This window comes from Denticeps clupeoides, chromosome 14, assembly GCF_900700375.1.
Source record: "Denticeps clupeoides chromosome 14, fDenClu1.1, whole genome shotgun sequence".
Classification (NCBI taxonomy): domain Eukaryota; kingdom Metazoa; phylum Chordata; class Actinopteri; order Clupeiformes; family Denticipitidae; genus Denticeps; species Denticeps clupeoides.
This window is the reverse complement of record NC_041720.1, coordinates 18,309,907-18,325,809: the sequence shown is the minus strand read 5'-3', so window position 1 is coordinate 18,325,809 and position 15,903 is coordinate 18,309,907. Positions and strand designations below refer to the sequence as shown.

Genomic DNA, 15,903 nt, shown 5'->3' with positions numbered 1-15,903 from the left:
TTCTACTTTTAAGTAGCTTCCAATTTTCTTTTCTATTGCTGATTACTTAAAACATTTAAGTGTATATAACAAATGTTTTTAATTCTGACCATTGTACATTTAAGTTGACCATATTTGAAAAAATAACATTTTTCTACTTTCAATAGCTTTAACAATTGAGGCAATAGCTTAAGTACTGCCAATTTATCCGGGTCTACAGTGTGGTAGCTTTAGCAGAAGTTAAAAAATAGTATCTCTCTGGAAACTATGGTTTAAATGTATAAAGTTTGTTCCTGTTCTCCCTCACTAGACCCGTAAATACGATGCCAAATGCCTTACAAATACCCTTTAATGGGGGCAAAACCATCCAAGACATTACAACCGGAATACAAGTAATGCAGGAGTGGAAGAGAGGCCCCATTACGAAGGGGCGGATGTGCATCGAATGAAAATTTGGAGTTGCGTGACGTCAACAAGATTCTGCCAATCAATCAGTCTGGACCTGTGGTACTGTGCCCCCTCAAATCTCTGGTCCACAAGGATGTACATCCATGTAAATAACACATGCACAAAAACACAAAAACAGGTAATAAAGACAGCTTTCGATTGTTGACAGTAAGTGTGGCTTTCCATGACACAATTTGTCATGGTCTCACATATAATGTAACGTATTGTAGTATAATATAATAAAACACAGGGACGTGATTGTGTGCATTCAGTTGCATGGACTGCAGAGAAACACAAGGCTTAATGCAAGGTTACTGTTCAGTGATATTACAGAAAATGATGCAAAGAAAATATATAAGCTATATTTCTTATCCGTACATTTAAAAGTAGAATAACAGCAAATCAACTATTTTTCTGTTTTGCTGGACTGAAGCTGATAAAAGAATGATTCTGTGACCCTGATTGGCGCTGTTGTCCTAACGCGTGTGAGACTGTTTTCCTACCCTGCATCACCCAGAGTGGTATAAATATGCTTGTGAACTTGTAATAGGTGGGAGTACTCATGGCGAGTTCCTCCGTGTGTACGTTAAATAAACCTGAACTCAGCTGACCTTCTACTCTTTACAGTGCTCAGGTGTTTCGCTGCTGGAAAACATTTCCACAACATCATTCAGATGGGCAAATAAGTGAATGTCACATGTATTTATTAGGACTAGGAACATATTAAGTCCGATGAACAGCGCCATCATGAAAGATGATAAAAATAAAAATTCTATTAAACATAAAACACATGGCATGGGGACAATATAGACCAGTTCCTGTCTGAGTCAGAGCACTAAATTGATGTTGAGGGGGGGAAAAAAGCAATCTTCTCAACATCTATGTAGTAGTATCAGACCACTGCAGCGATGAATGAAATGTGCACCCCCTTCTGGCCAAAGACAAAAGTTAAAAATGAGGACGCAGACACTTGAAATTTAAAATACATTTTTTATAGGCCAGTACAAAACATTTTACAATCAATTTTTTTTAAACATTTCCAATTTAGACAGAATGCCTCATAACATGCTTTTTTTCCCTCCACCTCAGTACATCAAGAACTGTTGGCTTTGGAATGAAAATGTGTGAATCCTTTCCATCGTATGATCTCAACATCTTACCTTACATTTACGGCAATAGTAATATAGTACTTTGGTACTCAGTAGTGACCTGGTCTCCCCAGCAAACATCCCTGAACTAGGCTCAGGGTTCAATGAGGGCTTGGTGGCTGAGAGAAGTCTTCTGTCGGTAAGAGGATTCCTAGGGGAGCCCATGTAGTGACTCATGTCTTTCTCAAGAAGCAACAACTGATTTCTGGCTCTCAGATTAATTGCTCTTCATGGGCACATGAGCATCAAACCTGGCTCTCTGTTGAACCTTGTTGGTCACATCACCCAGAGCACAGAGTTCCGAAATGATGACTTCTTAGGCACTGGGGGCCTGGGTTTTGAGAAGGAGTATTCTTTGCTGACTCGGGGGTTGGAAGCCAATATAGGAGGGTGGAGTTGAACCCCAGAAGAGAGCCCAGACTCCAGGCTAATGAACTTCATAACTGGGGAGAGCTTGCTGACAGGAGCCGCCCTAGTAGCAGCATGGCATCTGGAATTCAGAGAGATGATCCTTTGAACTGACTGCTTTATAGGAGTCCGATGGAACTTGAGAGGAGACCTTACCGTTTTGTTTTTAGGTGAAGTGAGTGTCATCATATGGAAACGCTTGATGTGATCTGCAACTTTTAAAGCTTGAATTTGCTTTACCGATGGCGAGTGAGGATCAGGTACATTTGGATCTTTTGGCAGTTCCTTGATTTCTTCTTGGGGCTCTGGTGGCAGTTTTAACTCCGGCTCTATGAATTTGCATAGGGTAGACTGACCCCTTATAGAAGAGCTCAGTCTGAGACACACTGAACTTTGGGTATTCAGTGCTTTGATCAACTGACTGCAGATGACTGACTGGGTTTTTGGCTCATCTGGAGAATCCCTGCTTCCATTCACGGCACGAGTGGACATGTCACAAAACTCGACGAGTCCAATTGGGGTGTCAGATGCACCGAACTCAAACAAACCAATATCCATTTGCAAGGGAGACAATGGAACAATGACCAAATGTGACATTGTGGTTCTTTAGCAAGCACTTGTGTACAGGAGTAGAAGCATTGGAATGGTCCTTGATAGAAGAGCTCAGTTTGAAACACACTGGACTTTAGGTATACAGTGCTTCGATCCTAGTCGAGGAGGAATGGTCTTGTCTAGCGAAACTATTTGTTATTTTCTAATAATAAAAAAAAATAATAATTTTTTAAATACTTTTTAACTTCAAACATTCAGTGTTGTATTTCGTAACACAATTTTATAAATGAATGTCATATACTCTATGTAGATTTTTCAGTCAACTTTTGTTGCAGTTAATTTAATTTGAGTGACATTGAGTGCCATGCAAGTCTTTCCTGTAATCCTTCCAACGCATGTGTACAAAATTGGAAGAAAAATGTTCAAACCATCTTTCCTAGAAACCAGAAAAGCCTTCATAGACATACAGCCAGTAAGTTAACAGCTACTGCTAAAACTACATGATTTACAAAATATTTTACGGGCCCTTTTCACAGAAAAAAATAAAATAAATAATAACAATAATGAACACTTCTAGAACAACAATTTACATTCTAGAAACCAAAATTCCAAGAGCAATACTCATATTTTGTATTCTAAATACGTAACGCCGGTACATGTATTCCGTTACTCCCCAACACTTCTGATGGGTCAGGCAGTCCCTTAAAGTGTGGTGATTTTGTGAAGATGTTGAAAAATGATCATTTTAACATTCTAAAGCTAGCATGCTAATGTCAACAATTCTAACAGCGCGTGGCCAAGTAGGATGTTGCCCTAAAAGCATGAAGTGGCAGCTTTGTGATTGATTTGTAATGCCTCTGCAGCATTTAATATTTTCCATTTGAAATGCATTGAATGTTTGAGCGTTAATAATTCGGCCACGCCTCTTCAGGTTGCTTAGAAAAGTGATAACACACATTACACAATAGAGTACTACTTGTTGATATATGGCATGCCAGTGCACATGCTTCGGTACGACCCGCATTGATTGCCGAAATGTGGAAATACACAATAGTAACGTCAACTTTTGTTGCAGTTAATTTAATTTGAGTGACATTGAGTGCCATGCAAGTCTTTCCTGTAATCCTTCCAACGCATGTGTACAAAATTGGAAGAAAAATGTTCAAACCATCTTTCCTAGAAACCAGAAAAGCCTTCATAGACATACAGCCAGTAAGTTAACAGCTACTGCTAAAACTACATGATTTACAAAATATTTTACGGGCCCTTTTCACAGAAAAAAATAAAATAAATAATAACAATAATGAACACTTCTAGAACAACAATTTACATTCTAGAAACCAAAATTCCAAGAGCAATACTCATATTTTGTATTCTAAATATGTAACGCCGGTACATGTATTCCGTTACTCCCCAACACTTCTGATGGGTCAGGCAGTCCCTTAAAGTGTGGTGATTTTGTGAAGATGTTGAAAAATGATCATTTTAACATTCTAAAGCTAGCATGCTAATGTCAACAATTCTAACAGCGCGTGGCCAAGTAGGATGTTGCCCTAAAAGCATGAAGTGGCAGCTTTGTGATTGATTTGTAATGCCTCTGCAGCATTTAATATTTTCCATTTGAAATGCATTGAATGTTTGAGCGTTAATAATTCGGCCACGCCTCTTCAGGTTGCTTAGAAAAGTGATAACACACATTACACAATAGAGTACTACTTGTTGATATATGGCATGCCAGTGCACATGCTTCGGTACGACCCGCATTGATTGCCGAAATGTGGAAATACACAATAGTAACGTCAACATTAAAAAACAAAATTCCAGAGGAAATAGGTGTCTTATGCCAAGGACTTTCAGAGGGATCCCTAGCATTCCTGAGTGAACCTTGGTGTGTGTGTGTGTGTGTGTGTGTATATATATATATATATATATACATATATATATATATTAGAGGTGGGCATAGATTAATTTTCTTAATCTAGATTAATATCACTGTAATCTTGGAATTAATCTAGATTAATCTATATTTTAGATTAATCTACATTAATCTACATTAATCTAGATTAAAATGGCTCATTTGAATTCTGCCGAAGGCATTCAGAATATGTGTGCTACCCAAATAATGACTAAAAGTAAGTCTTTGAGAACGGGTTTCTCAAGCCAGGTGGCGCATTAGACCAGGGGCTCATCTCCTGTTTCCAAAATGCATCACAATCTGCTTGAGAAAGCTGTTCTACTATGATAATTGGTGATGAAAATAAATTATGTTCAATAAGATGTACTTGTGTTTACCAACTGTTTATTCAGTTAAATAGCTGCATCCATGTTACCACATCACGTTTGATGTGGTAATTTCACAGTTCGAAGACTCGTTCTCGCCCCCTACAGTGCAATTCGGCTAGGTATACATCCGCGCTAAAATATCAAGGTGAAAGTCATCATAGTGTAGCGGTTCTTCTTCTGCGTTGTGTAACTTTTTGATTTTGTTTCTTGAACCACAAATGATGAGCTGACACCCAAGAGATTTTCTGTGCGAAGTGTATTCTGTACAAAAAGCAAGGTCGCGTCAGAACATCGCGTCACACATCACGTCTTTCTGCACCTCTCTAATCACGCCATGTGTCCAAGAGAACTGAACATTAACATAAAGCATTCACAATTTACAATACTGCATTCCTGTACAAAAAGCAAGGTCGCGTCAGAACATCGCGTCAGAACATCTCGTCTTTCTGCACCTCTCTCTACAATATACAGTATTAAAAGAACATAAAAAAACACACATGCAAAATATTCCTAATATGTATGTAAAATTAAAATGAAAGAAATAACTTTTTGCACACAAACCCCACACACCTCTCACAACTCACGCCATGTGTCCAAGAGACCTGAACCGGGTCTCAAAAACAAAATAAAAGTCTTTAGAAAATAAGAAAATAAAAGACACAAGAAAGAAGAAATATACTTATAAATCTAGTGTAACCATTTAACTCCATAGACCCAGCTCCCAACCCAACTTTATGAATAGATTAACGGCAATATTTTTTTTTACATTTACATATGTGCTTTCTTTACTTCACGTGGGTGATGTGTTCAAAATATCTTTTTCACTTTATGAAGGTGGTTGTTCTGGATTTCCCTCCGCGTCTCACCATGGCGGAAGCTGACCAGGAACGTTTGCGGTGGGAGTATGCCTGTGTTGCTGCACAGGAGGGTATAGCGACTATTTTATTCCACACTGACTCATAAAGGATTACCTCTTTTTGTGTGCTCTTTGGGATGAGAACCCTTGACATTTGGAAGTCATTGCTCAGCAATAAATCACGTTGAATATTAATAACAGTTCAATTTTATTTTGAAATTTGTTTACTTTCTTTTTTCTAGGTGTGCCGTACCTGCCTGTGGTGCAACACTTCCCGCGGAAGTGCCTGAAACTGTGATGCAGAGATGGTGTAAGATTTTTATATTTTCCGACGGAGCTCCCTGAAGGTGGTCGTGGTCGTTAAGGCGAGGTTGTCCTGTGTTTCCGACCCTTTTGAGTGGACCCTTGCATAACGTGGACAGAAGGTAATTGTTGCATTGTGTAACTGTGTGGCCAGTATTTTACAACAATGTATGTTTCACCAAATTTTCAGTTTTAAATTTGTTCAACTAACCTTTTTATTTATTTTTATTTAGTTTACAACTACATCTAGTTTATTTAGTAGTGTAGTACTGTAGTCGTTCGCGTGAAATGGCTCCGGTCGGGGCACGTTTGTTTTGTTTGTTTTTAAACCACGCGATGTGCACGCTTATAGAGAACTGTTTATTTCTGTTGCTAAGTGACCGGACTGTCAGCCAAGTAACGAGCTACGGAGGCGCGATCGGTCCCGTAGTTTATTATTTCGGTTGAGTACAGTGAGTTTGGCGGCAAGAGACCATTATTCTCGACTCCGATAGGGGCTAAGGATGAAGGTTTCAGGAGAAAACATCCGGCGTACGGTGCTGCAGCACCTCCGCTCCGAATACAGAATTAAATTGAAGAACCGGAATAAAATCAAGCCGCGCAGCAAGATGTCCGCATCGCGCTCGGTTTTAATGCATTTTAACCCGGGATGCAGCGCCAGCAACGTCTGCGCCGTAATGAAAGCAGTTCGTTCGCTGTTCTGGTTGTGCAGGAACGACCAGCCTGGCTTCAGTGGGACTGGGGAGGGATGTGAACACATGAAAAGTGGTTTTGAATAGAACCGTTCATCAGTGCTGCGTGTTTTCCCCCATCTGAGCAAACCTCGCCTGCCTGTCTGCCTGCCTGTCCTGAGGAAAGGAATTCAGGCAGAGCAGGGTTGCCACTGGCTCTAGGCATATTAGCTCGTTTTGAAATAAAGGTTTTGTGATTTCTGGAGGAATGATTTGAAGTGTTTTCTCCCTCTCCTCTATGCCCCAGGTGAAGATTTTTTTCGAACTGCCCTGGATGCTTTGCAGCACTGTTTTGTGCAGGACTATGGCAGCGTACCATGGTGAGTTCTTCTTTTTATTTTTTGGTATGTTTGCGTATACTGAACAGTGAGTTTGCACTTGTGTGCACAAGACTAGGTTGACCTGTATAGAAACATAAAAAAAAAACAAAACATAAATAAATTGGCAATGATCATTAAGCAACATCAGTAATTTAAATCAAGTGGGGTTGGGATGAACGCCCCATAATTTAACTTGTTAATATGGGAATATATCAATAAAAATGATGTCTGCATTTGATCCAGGAGTGCAGAGAACTGGATGGACAGCAGTAACCTCTCGGTGGTCTTTGCCCCTAACCTGCTGCACTCTGCTGAGGGCACAGAGAAGGTGAACGGCAGCACTGAGAGGAAGTTGAAGCTCCAGGCTGCTGTTGTGCAGTGCTTTATTGAAAATGCTCAGTACTTTGGTAAGGAACCAGCCAAATTTAAATAAGGTGATGTGGGTTAAACTAGCTTGGTAAATTATACTTGCAGAGTGTGATTTAAAAGAACTGACTCCCTGTTGACCTATTGACCTGACTCCCCCCCCCACACACCCCCCCCCCTCACACTCAGGTCTTAGGAGGAGTCACCGCAGAAGTTTAAGAGGTGAGATCCAAGCAGAGTTGGTGGTTTTGCTTTATTGTGGTCTTCAAATAAATTCCTGGTGGTTCTTTGGACTCTACTTGCTAAAGTGTTAATGTGTTTTTTGTCTTGCATTCCAGAAGTGATTAATGGGGCTTTGAACAAGTTCATTAATAGAACCCCCACAAACACACCCCAGTCTGAAACTGCAGGTAGGTTTTAAGGGTCTGACTTTTTCTGCCTCTATATGAAAATCTTCAGCTTTGAACTGCATCTGGATGTCAGTTCTCTCTGGCTTCCAATCAGCCCTCTGAATGGTCTTTGTGGTGCGTTTTGTAGACCAGTACCCTTTGCTTGCTTGTTCTGCCTGTGACCATGCCTTTGGCTCTGCCTTTCAGCAATCTCCTACATATTTTTGCTTTTGAATTTTTTCTGTATGAAACATTTTCCTTCTTTGCCTGTCTGTTGTGTAGTGTGCCTTCAGCAGTGAGCTTTTTTTCCGCGAAGCAGCTGTATGCACAGTTTGATGTAGAACTTTTCTCTTCTGTAGTCTTTTCCACAGCAAGCCCTGTCCTTTCCACACTCAACACAAAGTGTAAGCTTCCCGCGGAGTGCAGAACTCATCAGATCAGCAGGCAAGCCAGTTCTTAATTCTACGCTGTATTTTCTATAATCAACTGCAATCTTCAAATTGTGTCTACAAGTGAAGTGATTGTGCAGCACAGCACATTAAATGTCTTCTGCATTTAACCCATCACCCTTGGTGAGCAGTGGGCAGTCATGAAAGGCGCCCAGGAAGTAGTGTGTGGACTGTGCTTTGCTCAGTGACACCTTGGCAATTTGGGAACCTTCTGATTACGGGCAGCTTCGTTAACTGCTTGGCCACCCCTGCTCCTAAATCCTGGAGGGTCCAAATGTTTTAATTCCAACCAACCATGTATGGCATACACTTGAATATGTGCAATTTTGACATTGCTACAGGGTGTGATGTGAGAATGTCACCTGTGTTGGTTACAGTGTTGAAGTCGGGAAGACTGGCTGCTTCTCCCCAAAAGTGACTAAGAACGAGGCAGTCAGGAAATTCCTACACTTGCGCTTCAGCCTGGGCAGGAGCAGAAAAGACCCTGTAAGTTCAGCTTCACTGTAAGCTCCCGACCCACAATGTTGCTACTCACAAATGTCAATCAATAACTTTGCTTTACAGCGATCACTTTACTGTGTGTGCATGCAAGCGTGTGAGAGGATTCACTGCTGCATGACATTGCATGAAAGCACTTTAACTGTGGTAATCAATATCTTATTGTTTGGCTTTTTTTTTGGTAAGATTCATTTTAGCACTGTATTTCCTTTGCTGATGGAATATAATCACTAAACTAGTGCCATGTTTGCATCTAATTCTACAGTGTAATTATTTTTCTTCTCATTTACCTTTTTGCTGTTAATAACGTAAATTCTGCAGCCTTCATAAAAGCCAAGATCTTTATTGTACGATAATCACTTTCATTGTAAACTATGCATTATTTCAACGTGTACATGTTATAATAAAATAATATTGTTCACTAGTTAGTCATTAGTTTTTGTCTGAAAGTTGAGTCGTGGCAACTGGACTTTCTTTCTTTAATCTAGAGACGTTTCATTCTGCATCCACAGAACTTTGTCACTCAATCGGCCGAGGAGGTGCTGGAGTCCAGCCAGGAGGCACTGCACATCACGCAGCGCCGCTACCTGAAGCGTGATTGGTGTAAGACGCAGCCGCTCAAGCAGACCATCTGCGATGAGGCCTGCGGCAGCCGCACCATCATCAACCGCTTCTGCTACGAACAGTGCAACTCCTCCTACATCCCGCGCCACGAAGAAGAAGCAGCGTGTCAAGCAGTGGCGCTGCATCTTCATAGACCTGGACTAGGGCGCGACAGAATCCAAACAGAAACCGAATCAGCAGTTCCAATCCAAAACCGATTGGCATTCGGCCATGAATAAATCAATCCGGGGCAATCTTCCTCTCGCTCCCACAGCTCACCCACCGCCACAGGACGGGACGCAGCACCATGCCTTCCACGACTAATGTCTGGTCCTCCTTGTAAATAAATGCCTTTATTTCTTATTGATGATTCGGATGTATGAATTTTTTCCACTGTGTGGAATATTATGAGGGACATTATGGCGAGTTTATTTAATGTGACTGAGACACCTGTATGTATATGTGTCTTGACATTTTCTAATGTATTCTACACATACTGGTATTTATGCGACTCCAAATGAACCCTCTACTTGTTTTTTTTAGTTGTTGTTGTACAGAATGTATGGAATGTTATAGCACGAATTTTACTCTCAGTCCCGAGCTGAATGAAGTAATAGCAATAAAATGGAAACTCTGCATTTCACCTCGGCATCTGCAGAATTTATTGGCAGCGAGCATCGATCACCAGTAAATGGCAGAAGACTCCGGTTTCATCCTCTGCGCCCATGAGCTGCTGGAGCCAGACCCTTGCTGTGACTTTTAGATGTTTCATTTATGATTCATTTAATAACATCTTTTATGACTGCTTCGACATGTCAGGCCCAACAACCTCTCCACTGCCAGGTTATTCTCTTTACGGTCCCCAAAAACGGCTTATCGTCATCAGAGGGCCCGCCTCTGCTCTTCAGAAGAACCCAGGGAACCCGAGAGGAACCTTTAGGAGCAAATCATCCCTGACACTCCGGAGGATGCGAAACTTTCATTTTCCGATCTTTTCTGCAGACGTTTAAAATAAATTGGGAATTCTAGTTTATTATGATTTGGGCCTGTCAGTATGAAGGCCTGACCTCTCTGCACAATATGACATATTGTTTGTTTAGGTAGGTCATATGGTCCGCCCACAAATTGGGTTCAAAGTTTAAAAAGTACGGTTTACTATTGTGCAGAGGAAGACATTTTCAGCTCCCTCTGACCAGCCATAAAAGCTAGAGACACGGGAGTTGTGGCGAGGCCAATCTGAGTCATGCAATCTGACATATTGGATGTGTCACTACCCCCAACAGGGGTCAGGAAAACCTGGAAAATTCGGAAAATAGCAAAAAAAAGGCCATGTCTTACAATTGCGGCTGTCACACTTAAGACCTTGAAATGCAAAAAAAAAAAAAAGAGGTCAGGCTGCACAAAATGAGATATTGGTTGCTTCATTAGGGACTACGGGACGGCCACAATTCGTGGCCAAACTATTAAAAGTGTGGAAAAAAATGGTTTCTTAGAATTTGCAATAACACTGTTTATCGCACACACACGAATTTCATGTCAGGTCGTGCGGCTGTTTGTTCCGCACGGTGTGACATATGGCTTGGCTCGGTAGAGTTTGCGGTCTGTGCGCAATTCCCCAAAAACAAATTTCGGAACGCGTTTATTATCCTAGTCCAAAATTGGACTTTTTTGGACTTTGTTTCCAGATGGTTTGACATACAAAAAAGTTGTTGATGTTGTCTCGTAGACCTCGCCAAGACCGACATCTCTGTCTAATTTATGAATCACGCACAATTTTGGAAAAAACAAAAAGGTGTCAATGGGTGAAATTGACACCTTTTTTCAGACTTATTTCAGACTTTTTTTGGCACTTAATGTGGGTCGTACAAAAGTACGCACACCGGCATGCTGTATATAAAAAATGATATGCATTGAATGCTAATTTTAGCATTTGTAACATGCTCCAAACGTCAACAAATTTCACGTGACGCATCTTGGCCACACCCTTTTAGCATTTTTGAGGTTAGCGTGCTAGCTTTACCATGTTAACATGCTAATTTTTCAACATGCTATAAACGAGGCCATGCTTGTTCCTGCGAAAAACGCCTGGAGAAGTCCATCAAAATGGAATTTTGGTTTCTAGTTCATAAAGATTGTCCTACACTCAGGTGACCAAAGAATTTACTGTAACAGGCTTCACAGTCAGCAGTCAGCCTCAAACGCAGCATCTGTCCTGGGAGCTCACAGATGAAGAATTTTGCCATTTCCAGGAGCTTCTTTAACAGATGGATTATACTCTGAGACTGTGCAGGACTAGAAGTTTGTTAGAAATAAAAAAAAACATTCAAGATTCAAACATTTTACCTTACTTAAGCAGTTGATGAGAGGTCGGTTCTTGTTTACTTAATAATCTGGCTTTCGTGTTATGGTGGTAGTAGCCTAGTGGGTAGCCTAGTGGGTAACACACTCGCCTATGAACTAGAAGACCCAGGTTCAAATCCTACTTACTACCTTTGTGTCCCTGACAAGACACTTAACCCTAAGTTGCTCCAGGGGGGACTGTCCCTGTAACTACTGATTGTAAGTCGCTCCGGATGAGGGCGTCTGATAAATGCTGTAAATGTAAATGTTATGTTATGACCTGTTATGTTATGTTCCTGCGTATTTCTAGTCGATGTGTGCAATGTCTGCGTCACTTGATTCTGTGCTCTGTATGTATCATGTCGTGTCATATTAAATCCCTGTCTGTTTCTTGCGTCCTTTCTGCCTGTGCTGCTGTGACACAATCAGATTTTACACTCTGTTGACATGAATGTTCCCAAATGAATTAAAAATTACATTTAATTTGAATGTTTTTATGGTTCATGTTTGAGGTTTTATTATTTAATTATTGATGTTTTTATCTATTTAAATGCCCTTAAATGCTGTAAATGGGTGATTTGACACAGAGATGTTGCTGCGATTGGCAGCAACATTGATTTATAATTACCATTCCTACAGTGGCAAATTAAAGTTAATATTCTTAACCTATTCTTCTATATGCTGATTGTTACTAGGCCTTGTCCAACAATAAGTATAATGCTTTCCCCCCACTAAATGCTTATTACCTTGTTGTGTTTTAAAAATACATAAAGAATAAAAGATCAGTTTGACAAGACAAACTTTATTTTAGAAAGTTGAACATTATTTAAAAAGAGATCATATTTGTCTGGGAGTGAGAATCCAGCTCATGTGGCTGCAAAAGGACAGACTCTGGTCCTTGCATGTGAATTTCATACATTTGCAACAGGTGCCCCCAACTCTTCCCTTTTTGTCCATGCAAAAGTGGCCCCGCCTCCTGCCTTTACATTTCCTGACGAGAGATGGGCCTGCAGCAGCACCCTGCAGATTTGCAACTATTTCTGCAGCGGAGGATGAGGGGGGAAGGCACCCTATTTTATGGATATGTGTGGGGTCACCAGCATTTCTCCCATGTCTTCAATGTCGAGCCTTCTCCTGAATGGTTTCTGCTGCTGCCAGGATGGCAGCTCGATTGAAGTCCACAGGACACAGGCATTGTAGAGGGACGTGTCAACCAGGTTGTGGAAGAGGGCCAGTGGCCACAGATTTGTTCTCCTACAGGAGTAGGTACAAACAACCTTAAACACAAGAAAATATGCACACATTTTGTGAAGGGGTTAAAATTTTAATTTATAATGGTTTTCAATGGGATATTTTGTGTTACAGGGATTAAATAAATCAGTTTCTTGTAACGCCGCTGCCAGCCCAGCTTTTTGGGGGCAGTGGTGGCCTAGCAGTTAAGGAAGCGGCCCCGTAATCAGAAGGTTGTTGGTTCGAATCCCGATCCGCCAAGGTGCCACTGAGATGCCACTGAGCAAAGCACCATCCCCACACACTGCTCCCCGGGCGCCTGTCATGGCTGCCCACTGCTCACTCAGGGTGATGGGTTAAATGCAGAGGACAAATTTCACTGTGTGCACCGTGTGTTGTGCTGCTGTGTATCACTTCACTTCACTTTAGCTGTTTAAGGCTCCACAGCTGTTCGTTTTCCTCTTGAATCTCTCCAGGATTGGGCAGATGGTTTGAAAAGCTTTGTTGACTTGGTCTTTGCTTTTTGCGCCTACAAATACAACTTTGCCCGATATAAAGACCAGGAGTGTAAGTTTCTGTTCAGACAGCCTGAATTTTAATCCGGAACAATTCCGGCATATAGCAGCACTCCTGTGGGTAGTTCCGAGCAATATCTTCAATCTGAATAGTGAAGTTAACATTGCAGCTTGCCACCACGTGCCACCACGTTTTGGATTTTAAATCCGTGGAATTTTGCAGGGTATCCCATCTTCTGGATCAGCCTCCCATACTTTCTGGCTGCATTTCGGGACTCAATTTCATTTTGTGCTCCTGCGCAAACGACTTTCCCCGACTTGAAGATGGTTGCAGATGTTCTGGGTTTCCGCATCTTCATTGAAACAGCGTTGAAACGCCTTGGGTTGTACTCGACATTTCGACCACGCCTTGCTATGTTGTTCAGGTCCAGTTTACATCCAATATTAAATGTAGACACAACATTTGACAGGTGTGGACCAACAGATAATTTTTCTGACCCGAGACTAGTCTGTGCAGTCAAGGGTTTGGCCACTGAAGTCTTGGTGGCCATGGAGTTGTCGAGCTGCGGGGTTTGTCCAGCGTGAAACTGGACTCCACCGTTGCTCGACACCCAAGCTTGTTGCTGCTGTTGGGTCTGCAGGATTGGCAGACTGTTGGTGTTCTGCTCTGGTTTCATGGTGTACGGTGTGCAGAAGCCCAATGCAGGATTGTAAGTGCCAAACTGCTGCCACTGGTTTGCAAGCGTAGTAAGAATCAATGGTCTGCCCAAAGGGACCTGAGAGTGGTGGAGCTGAGAGGTTGGTCCCAGGCACCACAGAACCCCTCTCAGTGGCGCTGTAATCTGCTGCTGCGGCGCAGGTATCTGTTCGTCATCCATTCAACTCGATGTCTGCTCAACTATGAAACGTCCAGGCTTGTTCGCCTTTTTAAGGTTTATTTTTATAACGTCTGTTATGTTAATGTAATGTTATGCTATTTGCGAATAACCATGCGGACTCTCGACACGCGGTCTTCTTCTTTTCTCTTTTATTTCCGTATACCCAGAATCCCTTACAGCAACACCCACAACTTGGAACACACACAAAACGCACACTGCCCATGTGCATATGTAACATCCCCCCCCCCCCACGTTGTCCCTTGCAGGTTGCAGTGGCGGAGGTGTGGGAGGGCCCGTCTTTCCACTGACGAGACAGGCTGAGCAGTCCTTCACCGCAAATTCAATATCCCTGTCGATCCCAGGCCACCACACCCTGTCACGGCAGCGCTGCTTGACTTTTACAATGGCTAGGTGTCCCCCATGAGCCATGGCCAGGATGCGAGGTTGTAGGCTGCCAGGGATGACGGCCCTGAGTCCCCACAACATTGTCACAACATTGTCCCGGCCGGGGGTAAACAGCGGAGTGAAATTATATTGGAGGAGCCTCTCCGACCAGCGGTGGAGCCGGAGCGGTCTGTGCCCCGTGCCTGAAGATGAGAGTAGGGTCGTTAGGGCCTGATGGTCCATGCGGAGGGTGAAATGTCGGCCATACAAGTATATATGCCACCGCTCACACGCCCAGACACAGGCCAGTGCCTCCCGCTCCCCAACTGAATACTTCTGCTTGGCCGGAGTCAGAGACCGGGAGGCAAATGCAATGGGGCGCTCAGAACCATGTTGGCACTGAGAAAGGACGGCACCTAGCGCTACACCAGACGCATCACAGGTCAGAAAAGTAGGGCATGACAGGTCAAAGTGAGCAAGCACCGGTGGTGAGGTAAGCTGGGCCTTTAGCTGACGGATGGCTGAGGAACAGGCTGAGGACCAGGCCCATGGGGCTCCGGTTTTCAGAAGCGCACGCAAAGGGGCTGTAGTGGCAGAGGGAGAAAACGCAAGTAGTATGCAGTCATTCCAAGAAAGGATGTGAGCTGGGCTGGGCTGGAGGGCTCAGGGAGACGTAGAACAGCCTCCACGTTAGAATTTAAGGGTGTGATGCCCTCTCCAGACAGGCGAAAGCCCACAAAATCGACCGCTGGCACAGTGAAGACACATTTGTCCCCATTCAGCGTAAGATTGTGACCTGCCAGGATCTTGAAGACGCGGTCCAGGTGCTCATCATGTGATGCGAGGGTTGGACCATGCACCACAATGTCATCCAGATAAATCACTACCCCCGAAACTGCAGCAAAGATGGTGGACATGATTTTCTGGAAGCAGCTAGGGGCAGAGCTGAGACCGAAAGGCATCCTAGTATAGCGGAAGACGCCCATGTGTGTGACAAAAGCGGTCAGGTTGCGGCTCTCGGGATGCAGCGGAACTTGGAGATAACCCTGTCGAAGGTCTAGTTTGGAGAAGACAGTAGAATCATGGAAATTAGCGGCCAGCTCCTCCACGGTAGGCAGCGGGTACTTGTCAGGGACAACAGCTGTGTTGACCGACCTTAGATCCACGCACGGCCGGAGAGTCCCGGACTTCTTCCGTGCCAGCACCAGGTTGGAGACCCAGGGT

The 15,903-nt window shown here is 42.9% G+C and overlaps 1 protein-coding gene and 1 pseudogene across 1 annotated transcript; one reads left to right on the top strand and one right to left on the bottom strand.

Moving 5' to 3' along the window:
* Positions 1–5,918: 5,918 nt before the first annotated feature.
* LOC114763654 (rho GTPase-activating protein 11A-like) lies at positions 5,919–9,754 on the top strand. The gene is made up of 8 exons (XM_028953421.1): positions 5,919–6,098; positions 6,955–7,027; positions 7,271–7,434; positions 7,583–7,615; positions 7,732–7,803; positions 8,142–8,226; positions 8,609–8,717; positions 9,242–9,754. The coding sequence occupies exons 3-8, from the start codon at positions 7,287–7,289 to the stop codon at positions 9,569–9,571; spliced, it is 777 nt and encodes a 258-aa protein (XP_028809254.1). The 5' UTR covers positions 5,919–6,098; positions 6,955–7,027; positions 7,271–7,286; the 3' UTR covers positions 9,572–9,754.
* A 3,465-nt stretch (positions 9,755–13,219) lies between these two features.
* LOC114803170 (TATA-box-binding protein-like) lies at positions 13,220–15,173 on the bottom strand (annotated as a pseudogene).
* Between the last annotated feature and the right edge of the window lie 730 nt (positions 15,174–15,903).